Source organism: Hibiscus syriacus, unplaced genomic scaffold (genome assembly GCF_006381635.1).
Source record: "Hibiscus syriacus cultivar Baekdansim isolate YM2019G1 unplaced genomic scaffold, ASM638163v2 tig00110186_pilon, whole genome shotgun sequence".
NCBI classification, from domain to species: domain Eukaryota; kingdom Viridiplantae; phylum Streptophyta; class Magnoliopsida; order Malvales; family Malvaceae; genus Hibiscus; species Hibiscus syriacus.
The window spans coordinates 586,494-611,527 of record NW_024062617.1 but is presented as its reverse complement, the minus strand read 5'-3'; the positions used below and the strand labels follow the sequence as shown (position 1 = coordinate 611,527).

The window sequence follows — 25,034 nt, the reverse complement described above, 5'->3', positions numbered from 1 at the left end:
ATATGAGTTCCACACCCGCCAAGTGACTTCCTTTTCAGGGTGGGTTTCGGGAAAAAAGAATTGGGTAATTATTTAAAATTTTACCTCAAGTGTTATTATTTAATATATAATGTGTGTTTCTTTTCCTTTGAAAGCAATTTTAATCTATATAATTCCTTATAAAATGGAGGAAAATAATATAATGCACAATCTCATCATCTGATGAGCGATAATATTCAACGCCTTCTACATCAAAATCTTTGAAGAACATAAAATTTTCAAATGTGATGATAAGATCATATGTTTAGGGTTCATATTATGTGCCTTCATATCTCAAACTTCACACAATCCGTCAAAAACACCTTACAACTCTACTTCAAAAACCGAACAAAATCAATCATCCATCCATAGCCAAATGACCAATCCCCCCATTATAATTACGAACAGCTCCCACAAAAGTTAATCTCGTCGTTGCATTTCTCGTCCCATCAACATTCACCTTCATCCACTCTGATTTATGGACCAAACAATCGTACTTACAACGTGCTCATTAGTTCTCAGGTCCGATATTGAATCTCTTCCGATATCACCTCTTAAAAGCGTCCATGAATCAAATAACCTAAACTCGACATCGAGTCTAGTTAAATCTCGGAAGTCATTCGTTCATATAATCCAAATTCAACTTCACATGATATTAGGGTCTGTGGTTTCTTGATAAACCGAAAGCTTCATCGTTGTAGCACACCAAATAGACCCCGTAACGGAATGGTTATTCCATCCGGCCTGCCATTCTTTGTGCCGGTTCAAGTAGCCAAAATAAAGTAGAATCACATGCACCTGGCTTTCTGAAAATGGCCAGTTCTATGTGGCTTAGAAATGCAATTGCAGAGCTGAGTTTTCATTATAAAATGAAATCTGTACTGACCAAATCTGTGATTACATTCAATGTGTACAAATGGGAATTCCCTTAATGAAATTGTCATATAATGCGACATTTATATCATTAAAACAATAACAAAAACATGAAACATTATCCCGGTACGACGACAACCTAAGCCATCATCGTCTAAAGCTTCGACATGTATGCCAGACCGAACAACAAATCCCAACAACGCCATAGTCTCATCGAGGCTCGGCTAATGAGTCTGAATCCTCAAGCCGTTAGGTCTACTTATGTTTGTATGTGCATTGAAAACCAGACACACCAAGTAACTTCGTATCCACCCAAATTCAGGAGAAGCCGCTCGAGAAGCGGGTGAAAATGGTGGAACTAAAACATATTTACATGGAAGAACCATGGAAGTACAAAGGCTATTACCAGGCATGCCATCAGAAAGTTACAGAATGGCTGTCCACGCCAACATCCTGCACCCTGATACGGTGAGCTAAAACCGATGCTGGTAGATCCTTGGTCATGCCAATCTTCGAAAAATCTATTATCTCGAACACCGGTGATGTTTTTTGCTGTTTGACCACATATTTCGCACATTCTGCAGAGTAAATAAAACATGAGAAGGTACATGTAAGTGAATTGACAACATGTTCTGCTTCCAAGTTATTTCGTATCCATCGAATGTTCGTTTCCGATACAAGCAATTCAGATATATATCAAACAGAAATTAAAAAAAAATTGCTTCTTAAACCTAATTGTGTAGGAAAGAGTCATTTATCGCCAATCAGAATGTCATCTACAGAACCTATTTAGTGAACTGTAAAACCAATTCTATCACATAGACGATAACAATTCACTCAAAGTTATGAAAAAGACTGTAATCTAGAATTTCATATTCAATATTGATCAATGTGCACATTACATATGTATATTTCCACAGTCCGAATCGATATTCCATTGCAAGAGAACCAATAACAGTTTGAGAAAAAGCATAATTAAACAACAATCACAACACATATTTCCCCCCCTAAGAGAACGAACATTTACCTGTTTCCTTTCAGCTTAAACCATGCTCGGCACAATGACTATGTGCGATTCCTAGCTCATCTTTGCACACGCAGCCAAGTTGAATTAGATCCGTAGCAGCTGCAGTAGTTGGCATACTATCAGTACACTCGTATGACTGCTCCGAGGTCAAATGGCAAATCCGACAAACTCTTTCCCCGTCAGAACTCTCCTTAAACCGTATTTTGCCACCAACACTTCCGTTTATATCGATGACGCACGAGTCCGCCTTTCTCGTTGGCCTTTCTGTTAACACTTTACTTGAACCAGTTCCGTTGTCATTCAATTGTACAACACCATTACTTTCACTCACATATTCAGTCTCTTGGGTGTTAACAACAATAATAGTCTCAACCACACATCCATCAGCCGAATCATCCGAATTCCCACTTCTTCGATCAACTTCATCGACTCCTCTCGTCTTGTTTATTTCCTCGCTCACTTCAACGAATCCCTCCCTTGATACCACTTCATTGTTTACATTTCCTTCGACTAAACTACTCGATTTCCCGGTCCTTCGATCGTTTTGACTTGAATCCGGACCGATTCCTCTCACATAACCCATCTCCTGAAGCTTACACAATCCCAACTCAACATTTTCCTCAGAATTTTTCACAGTAACAGTCTCATATAAAATTTCATTATTCGAATTCTTCGAATTTCCATCAATTTGACTCGAATTCTGACTAGTTTCTATCCTATCACCCCTTTCCTCTTGATCCATTAATCTCAGGTAACTTAGAAAATTCTACGAAAATACCTCCAAAATTATCAAAATATTCAAAGACCATGAACAAGATGATACACCCAGACCCTGAAATTCAATCCCTTTTCATGCTCATACAAATCCCCAGAAAATCAGCAAATCCATAATCACAAAGATTCAACACTAATTAACAGTGATTAAGAGCTGATTAACTCTCTCTCTAAAGCAAATAAAAATCGAACCTTTGTTGACTTGCAAAACAACGCAGAATCAGATCCTTACCTAATCCATGTTATCACTTGAACTCCAAGCAAATAATCAAAATTACATTAAAAAAAACGTTGACACGAGAAAAAAAAGGAATAAAAATGCTAACTTTCATATGAGAAACTCATCCATCGAAAGAGAAATTTCATAGAAAAAAGGGGTTTTATTGACTTGATAGAACAAGGTGCATCCTCCATTGAAATACAAAATCAATTGTGATATATATATATAGAGAGAGAGAGAGAGTTGAATGAAGGTATGTAAAAGGAATGAACTTGGAGAAAATGGTATAAAATTGAAAATAGGTTGAGTGAAAAATACGTAAATAATGCAAATTAAGGTTGACATTAAATAATAAATATTGATAGAACAGTATTTAATTATTATTTATAATTATTATATGCAATGCGTTTTTGAATTTGAATGTGTCAAGGTTTGTAAAAAAATAAAATCATATCTATTTTGTAGCACAAACTTCGAGTAAGAATCCTAAAATAAATTAAAATAACATAAGTATCATGGACAGTTGAATTTTATATATATTTAGATTATGTTATTTTTTTTATAATCATCGATATTTAATTTAATCAATTAATTTAGATCGAGTATTTCAAAGTAAATACGACCCTTTTAATCTAATTTACTCTATTTCCAAACGTCATAAAAAAATTATTAGAAGAATCACTCTCGCTTTTATAGTATCAAATCGATTAATAAAAAATATAATATAAATATATAAAATCAACTATCGATGATACATATGTTATTTTAATTTATTTTAGGATTCTTACTCGAAGTTTGTGCTTCAAAATGGATATGACTTTATTTTAAAAAAGTAAACCCTTTACAAAGGCTTTCCTTAACACGTTCAAATTAAAAAACGCTTAATAATAATAATAAAAAAATCAGAAACGCATTATATATAATATTTAGATTGTATTATTTTATTTCATTTAATTATTTTTAATAAAAATGTTGAATAATTTTATTTGTTTTTATAATATTTTTTCAGAATCAACTCTAATTATATCTCTCTAATTTACATTCATCTAATTATTTGATTGATCAACTATTTTTTATATCCTTCAATCTATTTTATTTTATCGATAAATACCTATAATTATCAAAGATAGATTACAATGAGTGATGATAAAATTAGCTTATCAATGTATTATTATTGTTGTATAGATTTTATGTTAGTGTCGATGGCGTTTATCTTCCACTCGTTGATAGTAATATGTATTTATATAAATTATTTTTAAGTTATTTAATTAAATTTTTAATTTTTTCTAGGATCCAATTTTAGTTTTTAGTTATTAGATGCTACACTTAAATGATTTAAAAAAACAATTATTATGATTTAGACTACTCTACAGTCTTATAATTCACTATATCTTCTCTTTATTCAATAAAATTACTTGTCAATTAAAATAGATAAATTATATAACAATAATTTAAAATACAATATATTATATTCATTTGATTGATCATGATTTAAAATTATTATTTTTAACCTCATCCAATTCCATTCCCTCTATTGCAAATTAATCAAATTAAATCATTAAGTATGTCAATTTTAAATTAAAATTTGATATTCAAGTTATACTTGAAAACAAAAAATATCATTTTTAAAAGTATAAATAATCGTTTATTTATTGGAAGAATACACATCTAATGTACTAAATTTCAATTGTTTTTAACATATAATTTATATAATATACAACTCATACCAATCATTGAAATTAACATACTTAATGTACTTAGGATTCCTTTGACCAATTTTATTTTCTTTACCAAAGGTCTAATTAGCTGGTCGGTCCACTAATGCTAAGTTAATATACAATATATAAACTATAATTTTATTACTAAATTAATGGATGGTGTAGAGATGTTCCTAAAAATATAATAAAACGAGTCTTTATTGTAGAGTCAATCATTTTAGTTCATATTATATAAAAGGTCCCTATACTATGCATTTTGGATAAATTCAGTCTTTCTAATGTAATTTGATCATTTTTAGTCTTTTATTGTTTTTTTAATAAGTGTTTATACGTGATAAAAATATATCCAATTATAAAAAATGTTGTTGGGCCATTATATGTTTAGAAAAATAAATCACCTCGAATTATTTGATGAAGCTATTTAAAAAAATTTATTCTGGGAATTGAAAATGCATATTTCAAAAATAAAAGTAAATGTGATCGAATTATATAATAAAAAGATTACATCTATAAAAAATGCATAGTATAAGGATTTTTTATGTTGAAATTGGCCATCGAAATTTATGTTATCGGTATTTTCCGGGTAAGTGAAAACTAACTAGAAGACGTATTTTCCACGGAAACAAACAAGAAAAAAATAAAACCAAGTGGTGATGTAAACAGAGGTTCCCACAATCTTTGGTTAAGGTTGTCGTTTATGCTTTGTTTGCCAATCAGCTGTTCATACATATACATGAAGTACCAAGTGAGATGAAATGATAATAACGTTAAAAATTAATATTTTTATTAAAATGAATAATTTACTTTTGTTTTTAATGCAAATGAAATTTCTTTGGTAAACAGTAATGGATAAAATGATCTTTATCCCAATTAAAGATTGCAATATCGAAAAGATTATTGTAACTTGAAATTTTAAAAACAATAAGGTAGCATTTATTGTTTGGATGTAAATGCAACGGTGACGGTGTGAACGAAAATGACCAATAAAAGTATTATTTATTTATTTAATTTCAATAATGGAGAGAATTATCTGAGATTAAATTGAAATGTCAATCAAAACTAAAACGACGTTTGGCGCTCAAACATTCCAAAATCCACCTACAGAGATTGGATCTGTGGCTCTGTGCTATATAGGAGATGACCGTAGCTGTATCGACACGAAGTGGTAGTTTAGCTTAATTGTTCTTTTCTCATTTTATATTTTGAAAAATAATTTTGATTAACTTTATGCATGATATGTATAAATCAATTAAAGTTTCAATTTACTTTATATATATATAATTAAAGAGACTGTTGAAATCAATTGGGTTGGTTGAAAACGAAGAATTTATGGACAATATTGAGGGGTCACATTCTTGGGAATATACTTGTCTGTTGTCTCCAACTAGTTCATTGCAAGGTGGGACTCCCACAAAACCCTAACCTATACACCTCTTTAATATTAGGAATCCAAAAAAAAAACAGATAAAAAATGCAATATTGTTGTGTAACAGGCGAGATGTGGTTTACAATAATTTAGACAGTGAAAAATCGATAATTTATAAATTATTTATTTTGATTTGGATAAAAAAAACCATTAATTGATTATTTTATAAGAATATAGGATATGATATAATCTCTTTTTATTCTCATTAAATACTTTAAAACATATATGAAGAATTTAATAATTACGTAATTATTTAATAATTAGATTGAATATAAAATTGTGTAGTATATGAGTCGATGTGTGAATATGTTATCGTTTATGCAATTGATTATCATGCCACTGAAATATGGGAAGATGAATCCTTTGTTCGAGTCGCAAAATGATTAAAAGCCAGCAGGGCAGTGGGTCCTATAAATCACCATCAGAATGTCGAGCAACTTGGGAAATACCAACTCATCGGTTTCACATGTTCAACCAACTAAGAAAGCTGATTGCATTTAATCCCAGCGACAGCAAAAGGCGGACCACGTCCTGCCTGCCAAGAACGCTTGAAATAACGAAACAAACAACAAAAAGAGAAAAACCAGAAACTATGAGACTTGTTTAATCAACCCAATTTCCCTATTCCACTGAAATCCGAAGAGATCGAATGAGCTGTGAAGATAATCAAAAGGCGCAGCAAACCAAAGCACAGAGATTTTCGTGTAGTTCTTTGAGAGAAAATCTGGAGTTGACCCGAGGGAGAAGACTCGCTAGAGATACGGCGATGAGAGAATCAAGGGTTCAACTTTTAATCTGGAGGAAGATCTCAAAGATCACGATTTAATCCTATGGTTTCTCTTGAATGCCCCACAAATTGAGTTTCTAGATGACTAAAAATTAGAAAACAAACCAAAACCAAAGCTGGGTATCGCGAAAAGATTATAAACAACTCAACCAAAACAAGAAAGAACTTATAAACACTACTAAGAGGGCAAACGAATGAAGAGAAAGAAAGCCTAACCTGGGTATCGCGAAAAGCTTCTCTTTTTCGTCGCGAAATTTTTGATCTGGATCTCAAATCAGAGAGAAATCGAAGGGAAAGAAGGGTTAAGAACAAGCTGTGTTGGATTTGGATGCAGTGAAAGAGATGGCTGTTGTAGCTTTCTGGGTAAATTGTAATCGGCGGGAGGGAAAAGAAAATCGTGATGGAAAAATGGCTAGGGCTAGAGGAGAATTAAAATAGACTTTGCGACGTTTAACAACACAAACGCCACTGAAGGGTAACTTTGCGGCGTTTTAAATAAAAACGAAACTAATGTTAATAACATTTGCGGCGTTTTTTGTACAAACGCCACTAAAATACGAATCATTTGCGGCGTTTGCTACCAAAACGCCGCTATATGTGAACCCTATTACGATATTTTTGTAAAAACGCCACTAAAATACTATTTTATTACTACATTTACTCCCCAAACGCCGCTACAAAACACTTTTGTTGTAGTGTTAGTTAAATAAATAAATATAAACAAAAATGATAGAACCATATTGCCCATATGAGTCATTTTTAATTTACTTGTAAAAATGACACTCTCAAGAGAAGTATATATCAAAATTTGAAATAACATTTCCAACGAAAACATCTCATGTCAATTGCGTCACGTTAATTTTATTTTTTAAAATATATATGACATTATATGCTTTTATCTATGTAATACAGAAAAAATACATCAAATGATCAAATTTAACAAAAACATTTCAAAAAACTAAATGAATTTTATCTAAAAAAAGAACATATGCAATACATGACGTGTTGGCCCAAATACAAGTCAAACAACAACAACAGCACACTTGTATGAGTCTCGTATTTAACCGCTTTTTAAGCGAATGATAGAAGGCTATATTTAAGTACTTGAATAAATCAATACCTAATTAATGATAAATTTAGTAATACAAATGCCACATTCATTAGATATTAATTTTTCCAAATACTTAAATGTAGTCTTTTAATATACATATAAAAAAGATTAAATACAAGACACACATATATGTGTTACTGTTGTTATGTTAATATATGTTTTTTTAACACAAACTACGCACGTTCCTGTTTTATATATAAAATTCATATAATTTTTCTAGACTTTTTTCCCATCGTTTCCCTTCTCTTCAATTTTATTTGGTAAACCGTACACTACTTAAGATATATGAAAGATGCGTAAAGATGGGTATATGAAAAAATAGGCGGCTTATGCAAATGGACATATACGGATGTATCGGTCAAATCTTGGGTGTCATCCCACTTTTGTAAACCTTCTGGCTTTGGGCCATGCATGCATCTGTAATTGTCGTAGGAAATGGCTGACATCATCTTATATCGTAAACAGGGACGATATAGGAAATCTAGATAAAAAAAAGTATACAAATTTTAGAAAGAATGAAATTATAACACCTTCCCATGCCATTCCCTATATTCACAATCCAACCCCTATCAATAATTGCCAATCCTCATGTGATTTATCCATAATACTTGTCGACCCAACAACCTCAACTATGCCAAAAAAAGAAAGAAAATAATCTACTATTTTACCTTAGGCCGAGTTCCAGTGGTCGACTCTGCTCAGCACATCGGCTTTTCTTGACAGAAATATGGGACTGGAGCTGGAATCGGCAATGAACATCAGCTCCATTATATCTCTTAACTGAAACTTGGTTATCAATATTACATACAAGCAGCAATGGTAGAAAGAGAGTAATGATATAACTTGGGACAAACAATAATAATAATCGTTTGCAATTTGAAGTCAGCAACCAGAATAACTTAAAAACAAAGAACAAACGGAAGTAACCGAAAAACCCACCCACCCCCTTTTTCTTCGGGACATTCTTCCCGGCCACAAATACACTTATAAACTTCCCTCCATAGCTTTCCGGTCCATCCGTCTTACTCTAATCTTTTTAGAATCTTAACATGTACATGACTAAAAGGCATTTTGACAAAATGTAAACTTATAGAATACAGGAGCAAGAGCGGCATGATTAGCGTAAACGGATAAAAAGAAGGCAGCCACCACACTGCCAGAGGCTATAAGTGTAGTGGGAAAACAGAAAATGATGCTGGATAGGCCTTACATCTACCAGCGATCATCCAAAGATAGTAATTATTTCGTGTCGTGCATCAACTAGAGATGTCAAATCTGAAATCACTATAAAAAATTATGTCCCAGTTGGATGCATGAAATGCTGTAGCCCTATTTTCCGTTTCACATGATCCGGAATCAACTTATTAATAAGCTCCGGTGAGGCCCCAGATAACTGTAACCAGAAGAATCAAAATGAATAACAAAGTATCGACTAGAACAAGAAACAAAATTCTAGCTAGAAATAATGCCATTCAATGAAGATGTATCTTCGTATATGGAAAGGCACATGGAAATGAAGTTTAGTTAAGAAAACTACTTCCTGTTTGAAGTTGAAAAGTGGCGGTAAAGGCCGCCCATTTGGCAGGCGAGCATTAGGTTCCCGAAGCTCATCAAAGAAGGGATGTGCACATGCTTCCAGCTGTCATAGCACATGAGATTGGGGTTGGTTATCTCTAAAAACATAGATATTTTGGGGAGCTAAATTGGTAATTGAAGAATTTTGCATATTCCAAGATCACCAAACAAAAGATGGAGACATTAGTAACTCACAGCTGTACAGCGAAGACTTGGCGAGTATTGCAGCAATCGTGAAGCAAGATCAATTGCTTCAGGAGGCATCCTTTTATGGAAAACCTAAAAACATATAAGGGTAATCGACCATTACATTTAAGTTGCAAAGATGCAGTGCATTACCCAAAATCAATCAAATATTTCAGTTCTTGGAATAAAGGAAAACCTTATGCCATGGATGTGCTTTAATTTGAGGAAACCTAAAATCTGTGTAGTTGGGATTCATGCAGCGAATTTCTTCCCTAGTGGGTGTACCTAGGACCTGTAGGAAAAGATGTAAGAAGCAGATTCCCGATGATACAAAATAATGGTGTAACTCCATGCATCTTAAGCAAATCGTACCTTGATAATCTCGACAAGCTGGTCCACAGCATTCTCACCGGGAAACAATGGCTGCACAAGCAAAAGAAAAATAGATACCGATCAGCAGAGGTGTTAGAAGTTTTCAGAAAAATAAAAATCAAGTAAAATAAAAGTGCAAAAACAAACCTGGCCCAGCAGAAGTTCAGCAAGAACACAACCGGCTGACCAAATATCGATTGAGGTTGTGTATTCAGTGGCACCAAAGATAAGTTATGGAGCCCGATAGAAACGCGAACATATGTATGAAATGTTAGCTTTACCTTTGACCTGGTCACACACAAAATACTGGTAAGTATGAAGTATTTAAGGAAAAAAAGACAAGAAAAAGATGATCTTAGACATGCTAATATCTAATTCAATCATTTCTTCTCCAACTCTTCACCCCCAACAAAGAGGCCAACAAGAAAGCTAAATAGAAGAGGCAACACTAACAAGGGAGAAGTGCTTATTTCAACCAATCTGGCAAAAAGATCCCTTGTCAGTTAAAATCCAGTTTAAATGAAGTATTTATGATTATAAAAAAGGAGAGACCAAGGTTAAACAAGTTTCAGCAGTTTGCACAATCAACAGTGAAGGGCCATTAAATTGTGTTATTTTTTTTTGATAAGACATTAAATTGTGTTATCACTTATCACATTATCACAAAGGTGATTTTGCAAAGTGCTATGTTGCACCCCTGATGAATAGCAGAAGATAAAAGATTGTATGCCAATCCATTTAGAAGTTACAATCAAAACCAACCATTTAAATAATAGACAGCTAAAATCCTATTTTAGTTTTAGAAACTTATGGACCAAATAATGATGTTTCACTTGGAGAAATAATAAATTGTTGACTAAAATGTCAGCAAGCAATCTGAAAGGAAGCACTTGGAAAATTAATACAAGGAAATCAGCTTACAAGCACTTTTGCACTTCCAAAATCACAAATTTTAGCTTGGTGAGTCAGAGGATCAACCTGTACAAAGAAACAGTAACCTAAGAAACATTGTCAAGCCATTCTACAAAAAGTCAACCATAAAAAAAGCATACCAAAAGGTTTTGAGGCTTCAAATCCCTATGGCAAACTCCAACAATGCCATGGAGGTACGCAAGCCCCCTGAATATCTGTAGAACCTCATCCAGTTAGCATAAATATCATTGCAAAAATCTTAAAGCTCAGAAAAGGGCACCACACAAACCTGATATGTATAAAGTTTCACATAGATAAGTGGCATTCTTTGATTTGCGCTGCTGTAATGTTTCAAAACCCTATACATACTCTCTGGTACATATTCCATAACCAAGTTAAGGAAAAGCTCATTTTTGGTAGTCGTGGAAAAGAAACAATGCTTCAAAGAAATGACATTTGGGTGATCCAGCACACACATCAATTGCAGTTCACGGTTCTTATATCTTCTGTCTTGCAAAACCTTCTTTATAGCCACAGTTTCTCCCGTTTCCAAGCATTTTGCCTGAAAGAAGAGATCAAATCAGCATGCAGAATGTGAAGAAGGTAATATTGACTACAATCTGACCATGTCTTAGTACCTGAAAAACAATCCCGAACGATCCTGTTCCTACAACACGCTCGGCCATGTAACTGATAGTCTACAATAATAAAACATCAAAAACATGAAATCCCAAGTAAAAACTGGTTATCATTCTTAATGTTGATCTTAACCACATGTTAATCGTAATTAATGCAAAATTTGAACAGCGAAACCCAAGAAGAAGCATACCTGTTTAGGTCTCCGTTTTTGCCATCAATCGTTGTTGAAATTATGTGACCTATGACCGGATCGTTGCTGTCGACAACAGGGGCTGACATTTCCTGGTAAATTAAGAAAAGCTTGGTGTAAGAACTGAGACAAGTCTTCGAAGGAACTCCAAAAAAATAAAGATATAATAATAATAATAATAATAATAATAATAATAATAATAATAATAATAATAATAATAATAATAAAAGCTCAAAGCTGCAAAATCCAGATAGAGATCATAGATCGAAACATATGCAAATCAAATTTTCACAATCTAGAGTTCCCAGACCAGCTCAACTAACAAGATCGCAATAAAATATAAAATAACATAAAAAAATTAAATCCACAAAACTCATAAAATCACTAATCATAAACAAAATTTTCACCAAAATCAGACCAAAACAATAGACAGAAGACTAAATTCCAAGTTCCGATGTCATAAAAATTCAAAAATATATATATATACAAAAAAGAGAAAAAGAAACGAAGTTTACCTTATCGTCAGCCATGCCGATGCAAGAAAAGGATCCAGCTAGAGAAAAGAGTTACCGTAGATCATAGTGCGGCCATAGAAGGAAAAAATTTAAAAAATTAAAGCAAAATTGATTAAAATGAAGAACAACTAAAAAACAGAAAACGAGTAGGGAGAGACGGCACACTGAAAGCGCATGAGATTCTATCCATCTTTTTTTATTTTTTTATTTGTTGTTATTGAATTTCGAAAATACCCTTTAATCACCTAATTACTGGAACGAACATGATTTTAGAATTTTCTGTGTAAGATATTAATTTCGATAATTTCCCCGAATTGTAATTAATAAAATTTTCAGAGATAATTTTAAATATAATAATAAGAAGAAGAAAATATATATTATATAAAAAATATTTGGCAAATGGCTTTTTAGTAATTGAACTTTATCGTCTCCGTGATTTTTTGTCCCTTTTTGGTTCTGCACTCGTTACTATACCCTTTTCTTTGAACGGATTTTATTTATTTATTTAGGGTAAACTACAATGTTAGTTACTGAATTTTTAGAGAACTTATAATTTGTTTGCCAACCTTTTATAATCAATGTTAAAAAGTTTATGACCGAATACAAATGCCCTAAAGCTTTATGGACTATCAGTGTAGTTTACCCATGTATTTATTTATTGTGTTCGTATTTGTTTCTATTAAGTGGGATTAGTGGCGTTAATCCTATCCTTCTTCATTGGAAAATTAGTTCTTTATTTGTTTTTTCATTGTTGAATATAAGCTTGTTATATGATCAGCAACGAAATTTGTTCTGCAGTTAACGTGTTTTAAAACAAACTTCTCAATTAAGGATCGACATTGTTAGATCGGATTAGGTTTTTATCCTATTTGAATTTGATTTAAACTTTATATTTTTTTTTCGTCATATGATTCGATTAAGATTTAACGAGGATTCACCTGATCTGAAAGTGACTCAATTTTTAAGTAAAAACTCACATCTGACTCAATGTGATCGGTTATATATATTTAAAACTTGAATTTAAAATACATAGATAATATCTAAATTGTACGAAATTTTCAAAGATGTGATCATCTCTCAATACTCTCTCGATCTATTTCTATTTGTTCATAGGGCAGATTACAATTTGGTTTTAAAATTTTTTGTACACCTAAATAATAATTTGCCTTAACTCAGATTAATGGTATTTATAATCAAGTTTAATAAATAAATTTTTATTATTTAACTTGAATTCAAATCAATTTAATTCGATTTGAAGTAAAATATTGTAAACCATGTGGTTCACAATTGCCATGTATATACATTGTACAGGACTACAACATCCTTTATGATTGATTACCTTCAATGTTCAGTGTATGAAAATCTAAACAGCTTCACTGTGTAATTATGGGCCAATACTATCAGCACTTAACCTAGTGATGGATTTTAGTTAAAGGGCTAGCCAACAATGGAAGATGTACAAAAGTCGTTTTCTCTATCTTTTTAATAATTAAATTCGTATAAACAACTTCACTTCACATAATAATAAAATGACGAGTAAAAATCATTCTCATGAAACTAAATTTCTAAACTGTTAAATATTAAATAAAAAAGTATATTAACTATTTAATCCGAATCAATATAAAGAGTATTAACAACAACAAAGATTCGATTTTCGGTACTGAGCAATTGCATATCTTTTCTTAGTAGCCTTTTAACTTTTGAATTTGATACGTTTCGATCAATTTTGGAATTAAGATTGATAAAATGTTGGGTTCTAAATCTTTGTTTTGTAATTTTATTAAAATTTAATTTATTCGTTTTATATAAAAAATAATACAAGAATAATGTTAAAAAAACTAAACTAAATATTTTAAGAAAATAAAAAAAACACAAACATTATCGTCACAAAAGAATTATTTAATTGGTCCGAGTAAACCTTAGAGACCCAAACTTTTTGCTTTGTGGAAACGTTTTAAGTATTTATTCAGTAAAATAAGACGGAAACTAAAAGCTTATAACAACAAACTGGCTTTTCTCTCAAGTGAGACAAAGAAGCAATTCAAGTGAACCGCGTATACTTTGTGTGGTTCACAACTGCTTATGTATATACGTTATCCAAAACTACAATATCCTTGGTTGTGTGATTCATAAGGATGGATTGAGGAATGCAGTTATCTTAATGAAAATTTCAAATTTTCATATATTTTAGAGTTTTTTTTCCAATGATAATTTATTTTCGTTCCCTCTCAAATTTTATAAATTCACCACCTAATACAAAATCTTACATTCATCCTGTTCACTAGTGTTATAATTGAATTTGTAGGCATAACTTTATGATAAGTAGAGATTATTTTTGCAGGAATCAATTTTTAAACTATTAAATATTTAATATTTAATTTTATTTAATTCAAATCAAACATAAAAAAGTTTTAATAGTGAATATGATTCACGATCAATTGCGTATCATTTCTTCTTAATTGTGTTTTAGCTTTTAATTTTGATAGATTTTTCATGGATGTTTGTAACTTAGATTAATGAAATGTTGAGCTCTAAATCTTTGTTTTGCGATATATATATATTTAAAAAAAGTCTAAATTATCCATTTCATAAAATAGGATCTTATAAGGAAGAGTTAAAAATCAAACTAAATAATTTGAAAAATAAAAGATACAATCATTACCGTCGATGATGAATGTTAAACATTATTAAAGGATATTCAGACTGTTCAGTCATAATCTCTAACAATCATAACATTATTGTTTTCCTAAAGTGTTTGGGTTTTATTTTAGTCTCTATATTTTATCTCTTAACCCCCTAAGAGGGTCATGGAAACTCCTCAAGAAGAAGAATATGATCCTTAAATCATTCGGTTTTGATTTCCCCAATAATGTTAATTAATTCTCTGTGACTCTAACCTACATGGATGAACTACACGATAATAAGTCAAATGACCTAAGGATCATGTTCTCCACATCCGAGACTCTCCTAAGGATAAAACGACATACGGACACCCTAAGAAAATATTTCATTTTCAATTGTTAAGTATTTTAACCAAATAATTGAAAAATCTCTCAACAAGTACCATCAACACAAACACAATTATATGTTAATATCTGACTTTATCAATACTCAAGTATGATATATATGAAATGATTGTGAATACCTATCAAGATAAGAGAATTAACTTCGGGGTCTAAATTAAAACTAGATCAACAAGAAAACTAAAAAAAACCTAAAATTTTGAACTGTTTGTGTCTTTATCGGAAAACGTTTAAATTATGATTTTCAACCTTGTTTTCCATGAAGTGAACTCATGATACTGACAAAACCTAGGCTTAGCTTTCAAAGAAGCTCTATGTTTCTAGTGAGACAAAACATAATTCAATCGGTCCGAGTAAAACTTAAAGATCCAAACGTATCTGAAGTCTGAACGCGTGGGGCAAAAACATGTGATTCACAATTCACACACATATCTAAAGCCAACAGAGATTCCGAGTTGATTCAATTTCAGCTCCCTTTTGCCTATAAGTATATGGGATAAACTTCATGTTCCCTAGTTCAAACTCACAAGCAAACCCTATATCTTTTCTTTGAATTTTAATTGATTCCCCCCATCAATGGCAGCAAATAAGACTAATGAAATGTTGGGTTCGAAATCATTGATTTCTAATAATCACTTTCTTTCCCATTCAACCTCGTTGTTGAAATCACGGGAGAGAAGGACAGTGCAAGTGAGGAAGGTGGTGACGGCTGTTGCAGCTGTTCCCATGATGACAAAGCTCATCGAGCTTGATTCCGTCAGGGCTATCCCCGAAAGTCCGTTGCAGTTCACCGTGTCGGGTCGGGTAACAGTGGGGTACGATGCGAAGGAGAAGATGAAGGAGTTGATGTTTCAATGGTGGGATTCTTCTAAAACCGCCAATGATGCTGAGAGAGGTGTTTCTCTTCAGCTTGTTAGCACTAATGTTGACCCAAGTAAGCATTGATTCTTGTAAAGTAAGCATATATGTATTTGATATGTAATGTTTAATGTGTTTGGAAATGATGAATGAAGGGACGGGCAAGCCAAAGGTGAGCAAGGAAGTCATAATAGAGTGGTCCAGACATTTGGGCATAAGTGGCGATAAATTCATAACTCACAAAGTTGAATTTGTGGTGGATGTAAACTTCGGGCTTCCCGGAGCTATTCTCGTCACCAACACAAATCAAAATGAGTTGCTTTTAAAGAGCGTCACCATTGAAGATTCGCTTAATTTCGACTGTGAATCTTGGATTCAACCACAGAAGCTTCAGCCGGAGAAAAGAATCTTCTTTTCTAATCAGGTTAAAATCTTTATCAATTTTGCTTATAAGAATGTGAAATAATGGTTAAATGGCTTGAACTGAGTTGCCTAATTTTGCAGGCATTTTTACCAAGCGAAACGCCAATGGGACTAAGAGAGTTGAGGAGGAAAGAGTTGAGGGAACTGAGGGGCAACGGAGAGGGCTTTAGGGTTTCATCGGATCGAGTTTATGATTACGATGTTTACAATGATTTGGGACAGCCTGATAAAGGAACCAAATTTGCAAGGCCTGTTTTAGGAGGAGAACGGCGACCTTATCCTAGACGATGCCGTACCGGACGTCCTTCCACTGAGTCAGGTGAGTTTAACTTCATTATTCTTTCCATAAATGTTAAATTTTATGTATGAAGCAATTTATGGTGGTTTCCATGAAAAAATGGCACAGATCCCAAGTCAGAAGCTCAGGCAGACGAGTCCATGCCGATGTATGTACCGAGAGACGACGCATTCGGAGGCGTGAAAAGACAGACAGTGGATGCAGGAAGCCGGAAAGCAATGATGAACAATCTTTTCCCTTTCTTTAAACATTCAACAGAAGGAGAGGAGGCAGTAAATTCCTTCTCGGATATCAATAATCTCTACAAAGAATGCCGAAACCATTCGCATATCAACAAGATGATCAAAGAATCGACGGCCGACGCTTTCAAATTCGACCCTCCAAACATCGTCTCCAGTAAGAGCTTTTCTTCAACTCAGGAATATGATATGTTTATACATTGGAAAGAGATTAAGAAAATGAGGGTATGGGAATATTTGCAGGAGATGCTTCATGTTGTTTGCGAGACGATGAATTTGGTCGGCTAACGCTCGCCGGAATGAATCCCTTAAGCTTCGAGAGGCTCGAGGTTTTTCCGCCGGTAAGCAAACTGGAATCCTCCGTCTATGGTCCACAAGAGTCTGCTTTGAGAGAACAACACATCATCTCTCATCTAGATGGGATGTCTGTACAACAGGTAAAATGAAAGAAAATGACTTGACTTGTTCGATTTTGCAAGTTGCCATTGTTACTACGTACGAAATATTTGTCATTTTCACGAAATGAATTGGGTAAAAGACACTTTTGGTCATCCAATTATTTGAACTTTTTGCAGGCAATTGAAAAGAAAAAACTGTATATATTGGACTATCACAATGCTTACCTTCCATTCCTCAATAGCATCAATGCTCACCCTGATCGAAAAGCCTATGCAACTCGGACGATTTTCTTCTTGACTCAGTTGGGAACATTGAAGCCGATTTCTATCGAGCTCAGCCTACCGCCGATGAACCCTTACACTCCTACGAAGCAAGTGATTACACCTCCGGTTGATGCCACTACTTTCTGGCAATGGCAATTAGCTAAAGCCCATGTTTGCTCCAACGATTCCGGAGTTCATGAATTGATTCAGCATTGGAATGTAAATTTCGATCCTTATAAGCATCAGTTTAGTAATTTCGATTTTAGTGTTTAGGGTTTCGATGAATGAGGAGTTTCAATTCTGTACAGGTTGCGGACTCATGCGTGCATGGAGCCGTTTTGTTGCGGAAGACGGCTATCGGATAGAGCAAAATCGCAACTGATAATTTGAGAAAATAAAAATGAAGATAAAAGAGACACAAAATTTACGTGGAAAACCCCTAAAATATTTAGGGTAAAAACCACGGGCAACGGTAGAAGAATTTCACTATGAGAAAATAGGAATTACAACCTCTCTCGATCTACCAAGGAGAAAACAATGATAATTCTCTCTAGATAAAAAGGAGAAAACAACTCTCAAGAAACTTTCTAAAATCTCTCTAGTATTGAAAGAAAGCTAGAATGCTTTGGGATGATTTTGAAGCTAAATGAGCTAGGATATTTATAGTTGAAACCTAAGGACTAATTTATAAATACCCTAAAATTTAGTGACTAAATTGAATTATTCCATTTTTTATATTTTCAACAAAAGGGGCCATGCACCTTTCGGTGCATTAATTTAGGCACCTTTCGGTGATAGTCAACAATCTCCTACTTGAAGATTTGATTAGAACAATCATATCTTCACACCATTCTTTCTACCTTGTACCATCATGTTGCTTACGTTTCTGTCAGGCCACAAGAGGATCGACACCAGCTAAATTTATCAGCGTTGATTGCCTTCGTCATGAAATCTGCTATATTGTCTTTGGTATGGATCTTCTGCATATCTACCGTCCCTTCTTCCACATTTTCACGAATGAAATGGTATTGAACTCGTATGTGCTTTGTCCTTGAATGAAATGCTGGATTCCTTGCTAGATGCAATGCACTTTGACTGTCACAAAACAGAGAGACAAACTCTTGATTGTGCCCAAGCTCCTCCAATAGCATTTTCAACCAAATTGCTTCTTTACTGGCTTGTGTAGCTGCTACATATTCTGCCTCTGTTGTGGATGTAGCCACAACTTACTGTAATTTTGAAACCCAGCTTACAGCTCCACCAGCAACTTTGAACACATATCCTGTAGTAGATTTGCTTTTATCCAAATCTCTTGTATAGTCAGAATCAACATACCCATTTATTAGTAAGTTTGATCCTCCGTAACATAATGCAACATTTGAGGTCCCTTTGATGTATCTTAGGATCCTCTTTACTGTATTCCAATGCTCTTTGCCTGGATTCGCCATGTATCGACTAACCACTCCCACTGCTTGTGCAATGTCTGGTCTTGTGCATATCATAGCGAACATTAAACTTCCCACTGCTGATGCATACGGTACTCGAGACATCTCCATCCTCTCTTCTTCACTGCTAGGACTCATACTGGAGGATAATTTGAAGTTAATAGGAAGAGGGGTAGAAATTGGCTTACAATCTTGCATGTTGAATCGTGACAAGATTTTCTTAAAGTAATTATTTTGTGAAAGCCAAATCTTCTTATTACTTCTGTCTCGGTGAATTTGCATCCCTAGAATATTGTTTGCTGATCCCAAGTCCTTCAATTCAAATTCCCTAGCCAGTTGTGCCTTCAATTCTTCAATATGGTCTTTGTTGGGTCCTGCAACCAACATGTCATCTACATACAACAACAATATAACAAAATCGTTATCACCAGACCTCTTGAAATAAGCACAAGGGTCTGCATTAAGTCTGTTGTATCCAAGGCACATAATGAAGGAATCAAATCTCTTATACCAACACCTCGACGCCTGCTTTAGACCGTACAGAGATTTGTTCAACCTGCAAACCAAGTTCTTCTTTTCGTCTTCTTCAAAACCTTCAGGTTGGAGCATATAAATCTCTTCTTCAAGATTTCCATGAAGAAAAGCTGTTTTAACATATAGCTGCTCTAGGTGTAAGTCCAATGTAGCACACATTGCCAAAACTACTCGAGCTGTTGTTAGTCGAACCACATGAGAAAATATTTCATTGAAATCAATACCTTCCTTTTGAGCATATCCTTTGACCACCAGTCTTGCACGATACCTCTCAACTTGATCGTCACCATTTCGCTTGATTTTTGAAGACCTATTTGTTACCAATTAGCTTCCTTCCTTGTGGTAGTGGCACAAGGTCCCATGTATTATTTTTATGAAGGGCTTCGATTTCTTCTTGCATCGCCATCATCCACAGTGAAGCATCTGAGCTGTTTATTGCCTCCTGGTATGTTGATGGCTCACCGTCCTCTGTTAAAAGGCAGTATGCAATATTACCTTCTATAACATAATCCGAGTGCCAATTTGGACGTCTTCTCACACGATCTGATTGACGAGTTGTTGGAGCTTCAGAACTCTCTGGTACTTATTCATCATGTGCTGGTTCTGCTTCAGAAGAATCTCCTTCTTCAAACTCTTTTTCCACATGTATCTGAGTAGTCTCTGACTTTTCAGCGCTATCATCGTCTTCTTTTCTTTGTAGTTTATCTTCTACAAAGATAACATCCCTGCTCATGATCACTTTGCGGGCAGTGGGATCCCACAAGCGATACCCCTTTACTCCATCAGCATACCCCAAGAATTTGCATTTCCTGGATTTTGGATCCAGCTTTGAAATTTCTTGGGCGTTGTACATCACGTACACAATACATCCAAATACATGGAGGTTTGAATAATCAACTGATTTACCAGTCCACATCTCCATTGGTGTCTTCAGCTCTATTGCAGTTGATGGAGCTCGATTCACCAAATAACAAGCGGTATTGACTGCTTCTGCCCATAATGATTTTTCTAGGCCTGCATCCCTCAACATTGCTCTTGTTCTTTCTAACAAGGTTCTGTTCATCCGCTCTGCCACTCCATTTTGTTGAGGAGTATTCGCCACTGTGAACTTTCTTTTGATGCATTCTTTCTTGCAAAAGTCATCAAATTCTTCGCTTGTGTATTCTCCTCCATTATCTGTTCTGAAACACTTGATCTTATTTCCATAATCAAGTTCCACCCGCGCTTTGAAGTTTTTGAAAGTTGAAAACACGTCTGACTTCTTCTTAATAGGGTGCACCCAACATCTCCTGGAGTAGTCATCAATAAATGAGACAAAGTATTTTGCTCCACCTAGGGACGTTACTGGTGCTTGCCATACGTCAGAGTGAACCAATTCTAGAACACTTTTGCCTCTAGAATTTGATGTGTTGAATTTCAACCGGTGCTGCTTACTTGTTATGCAATGCTCACACAAAGGAAGTGATACCTTTGTTAAGCCTGGAAGTAGCTTTTTCTCCACAAGGACTTTCATTCCTTGTTCTGACATGTGTCCAAGTTTCTGATGCCATAGCATTGCCGAATCTGAACTACATGAGGCAACAAAGGCTTCTGCTTCTACCAAAGTCTCTCCCTTCAGCATGTACAAGTTTGCAGCTATTTTTTCGCCTTTCAGTACCACAAGCGCTCCACGGAACACTTTCATGATTCCTTTCCGTGTTTCAATCTTGCTTGCATTATTATCCAACAATCCGTAGGATAATAAATTTTTCTTCAGGCCTTTCACGTGCCGCACATCTCGAACAACTTTAATTGTTCCGTCATACATCTTCAATTTGATGGTTCCCACGCCAACGATCTCTAAGGCATGATCATTGCAACTATAAACAGATCCTCCTGAGACAGGTTCATAATGATGGAACCATTCTCTTCTTGAGGTCATGTGATATGTTGCTCCCGAATCAATGAGCCATATATCTGCAAATTGTTTTCTTCCTTCCACGGTGGTTGACGCATCACAGCATAGAGCATCTCCATCATCTGAAGTGTTTGCGGTATTGCCTTGTGGATTGGAGTTTTTATTTAGACTCCAACAATCCTTCTTCAGATGACCCTTCTTTCCACAGTTGTAACACTTTAAATTCTTCTTGCTCCTCGACTTCGATCTACCATGTTTGTGACTGCTGCTTTGGCCACGTTCTGTTGATCTCCCTCTCATCGTTGTCATCGTTGTCAACGCTTCTGCTTGTTGCAGATTTACTTGTCTATCTTCCTTGTTCTTGCGCCGATTTTCTTCTTGTAGAACAGCAGCTGCAACGTCATCGAAGACTAGACTGGTGACATTACTCTTTGTCAAGTTGATGATGAGTTGATCATACGAATCCGGTAAACTTTGAAGTAGAAGTTCAGCACGTTCTTGTTCTCCTATTTTACAGCTTAAAGATGTAAGCTGAGAAAATAAAGTGTTCAGTGTATTTAAGTGTTCCGTCACTGAAGTAGATTCTGGCATACGGAGAGTGTACAATTTTCTCTTAAGGAAAATTTTATTGTGCAGCGATGTGGCCTCGTACAATTTGGTGAGATGATCACATATCTCCTTAGCTGTCTTTTTCTCCTCGATGCTTGACAATACTTCATCTGCTAATGCTAGATGAAAGTTTGCCATAGCATTTCCGTCCATTTCGATCCATTTGCTGTCATCTGCAAAATCCATCGGCCTTTCACTGATAGCCGCTAGACACCCGTCTTTCCTCAGGATGGCCTTCATCTTTAATTTCCACAATGAGAAATTTCTCCCATTGAACTTTTCAATATCAAATTTCGTTGCCATAGCTTCTTTTACGGATAACTCCCACTATTTCACTATCGTGAATAGTTATCTGGAACCTTCAAAGAATGGGTAATAACTTCTTACTTTCTTATGTTGGAGGATCCACCTTTTGGTGGCAACCACAAAGACAATAAGCAGATATTATACACTCTAATCTAGCTCTGATACTAATTGTTGCGGAAGACGGCTATCGGATAGAGCAAAATCGCAACTGATAATTTGAGAAAATAAAAATGAAGATAAAAGAGACACAAAATTTACGTGGAAAACCCCTAAAATATTTAGGGTAAAAACCACGGGCAGCGGTAGAAGAATTTCACTATGAGAAAATAGGAATTACAACCTCTCTCGATCTACCAAGGAGAAAACAATGATAATTCTCTCTAGATAAAAATGAGAAAACAACTCTCAAGAAACTTTCTAAAATCTCTCTAGTATTGGAAGAAAGCTAAAATGCTTTGGGATGATTTTGAAGCTAAATGAGCTAGGATATTTATAGTTGAAACCTAAGGACTAATTTGTAAATACCCTAAAATTTAGTGACTAAATTGAATTATCCCATTTTTTATATTTTCAATAAAAGGGGCCATGCACCTTTCGGTGCATTAATTTAGGCACCTTTCGGTGCTAGTCAACACGTTTATCATAGCAGCACGACAAAACTTGAGTGTAATGCATCCGGTTCACAAGCTTCTTCATCCTCACATGCGATACACATTGGACATTAACGCCAGAGCTCGTGAGCTTCTCATTAGCGCCGGCGGATTAATTGAGTCTCTCTTCTCCACTAAGCAATATTCAATGGAGCTTACTTCTTTTGCTTTCAAAAACTGGCGCTTCGACATGGAATCCCTCCCTGCTGACCTCATCCGCAGGTATACAACAGGGTTGTTTCTTGTTCGGCTCGATTTCGACTTGGTTTTATTTAAACTTTTAGGTATTAAGATCGATTTCGAATTTTACTTTTGTAATGCAGAGGGATTGCATTACCAGACCCAACGGAGCCGCATGGCATAAAATTACACATCCAAGACTATCCATACGCCAATGATGGGTTACTTATATGGTCAGCCATTGAGAGACTGGTTAAGGACTACGTGAATTATTACTACCCAGATTCAATTAGTATTCGATCCGATCCAGAACTCAATGCATGGTACTATGAGTCCATCAACGTAGGCCATGTTGATCTCCGCCATGAGACCTGGTGGCCCAAGCTTTCGACTCCGGAGGATCTCATCTCCATCCTAACCACCCTCATTTGGATTTCATCGGCAGAACATGCCGCTCTCAACTTCGGGCAGTACCATTACGGCGGATATGTCCCCGTACGTCCGTCGTACATGCGACGGCTCATCCCGAACCAAGACGATCCGGATTACCCGAGTTTCGTTTCGGATCCGGAAGGGTATTTCTTATCATCTTTGCCAAGTTTAAAAGATATGACGGTGTTAATGTCGGTACTGTATATCTTATCCACACATTCAGCTGATGAAGAGTACTTAGGGGATCGAAAAGATGTATGGACATGGAAAGGAAACCCAGAGATTAGAGAAGCGTTTTTCTAGTTTTCAATGGAGATGAGGGCAATTGAGAAAGAGATTGAAAAAAGAAACAGCGACCCGAAGCTTAGAAATCGATGCGGGGCTGGGGTTTCACCTTATCAGCTGTTGGTGCCATCTTCGGAACCTGGAGTTTCATGCAGAGGAGTGCCTAATAGCATTTCAATATGAAATCTGAAGAGATTGGATGATGAGCACTCATCTTTGGATATTTTTTGTAGGGAAGTAGAATGAATCGATTTCTTGGATTGGACCCAACCAATACAAAAGCTACAAGGTTGAAAAGTAGCTTAGTATTTGAGTTGCTTTTATCCATGTATTTCTATCATATTCTTAATACAACTTAATTCATAATGGTATATGTTAAAAGATTGTGATTTACAGTTTATCTTACTATCAGTTTGGTGAAGAATTATTAAAAAAGAAGATTATAGTAAATATAAAGATTCTCGAGTTTTCATGGGTGATAATGCTTTTAATTTTTTTTATAATATTTTCCTTATTACATAATTAGAGTCCTTCATGTTTTACATACATCTTCCCACTCAATTTTAATACCCTTATTAACAAATTGAAACCTTTCCACACTTAACTTTTATAACCTTATTAGATCAACTCACCAAAGTGACTAAATTTTATCCCTATACTAATAAAAGTTATTGTAAATGCTAATTGAAAATAAAGTTATTAAAAATCACAATAAATTGATAATATTATAATATAATTAAAGGCCATTAAAATTTCAGGATATGCGTTTTTTCTATAGATGTAAAGATTATTGATAGTAATTAATTTATAGAAGTATTAAAATAATATTTTATTATTGATGGCAGTACGA

General features: G+C 34.6%; 1 protein-coding gene and 2 pseudogenes across 1 annotated transcript; 1 reads left to right on the top strand and 2 right to left on the bottom strand.

The window, feature by feature from the left end:
* Window positions 1-879: 879 nt before the first annotated feature.
* Window positions 880-3,113, bottom strand: LOC120217226. The gene is made up of 2 exons (XM_039214420.1): window positions 1,919-3,113; window positions 880-1,469 (listed from the first exon to the last, which is right to left on the bottom strand). The coding sequence occupies exon 1, from the start codon at window positions 2,658-2,660 to the stop codon at window positions 1,929-1,931; it is 732 nt and encodes a 243-aa protein (XP_039070351.1). The 5' UTR covers window positions 2,661-3,113; the 3' UTR covers window positions 880-1,469; window positions 1,919-1,928.
* Window positions 3,114-8,757: 5,644 nt separating this feature from the next.
* LOC120217225 lies at window positions 8,758-12,496 on the bottom strand (annotated as a pseudogene).
* Window positions 12,497-15,901: 3,405 nt separating this feature from the next.
* Window positions 15,902-24,427, top strand: LOC120217224 (annotated as a pseudogene).
* Window positions 24,428-25,034: the final 607 nt, after the last annotated feature.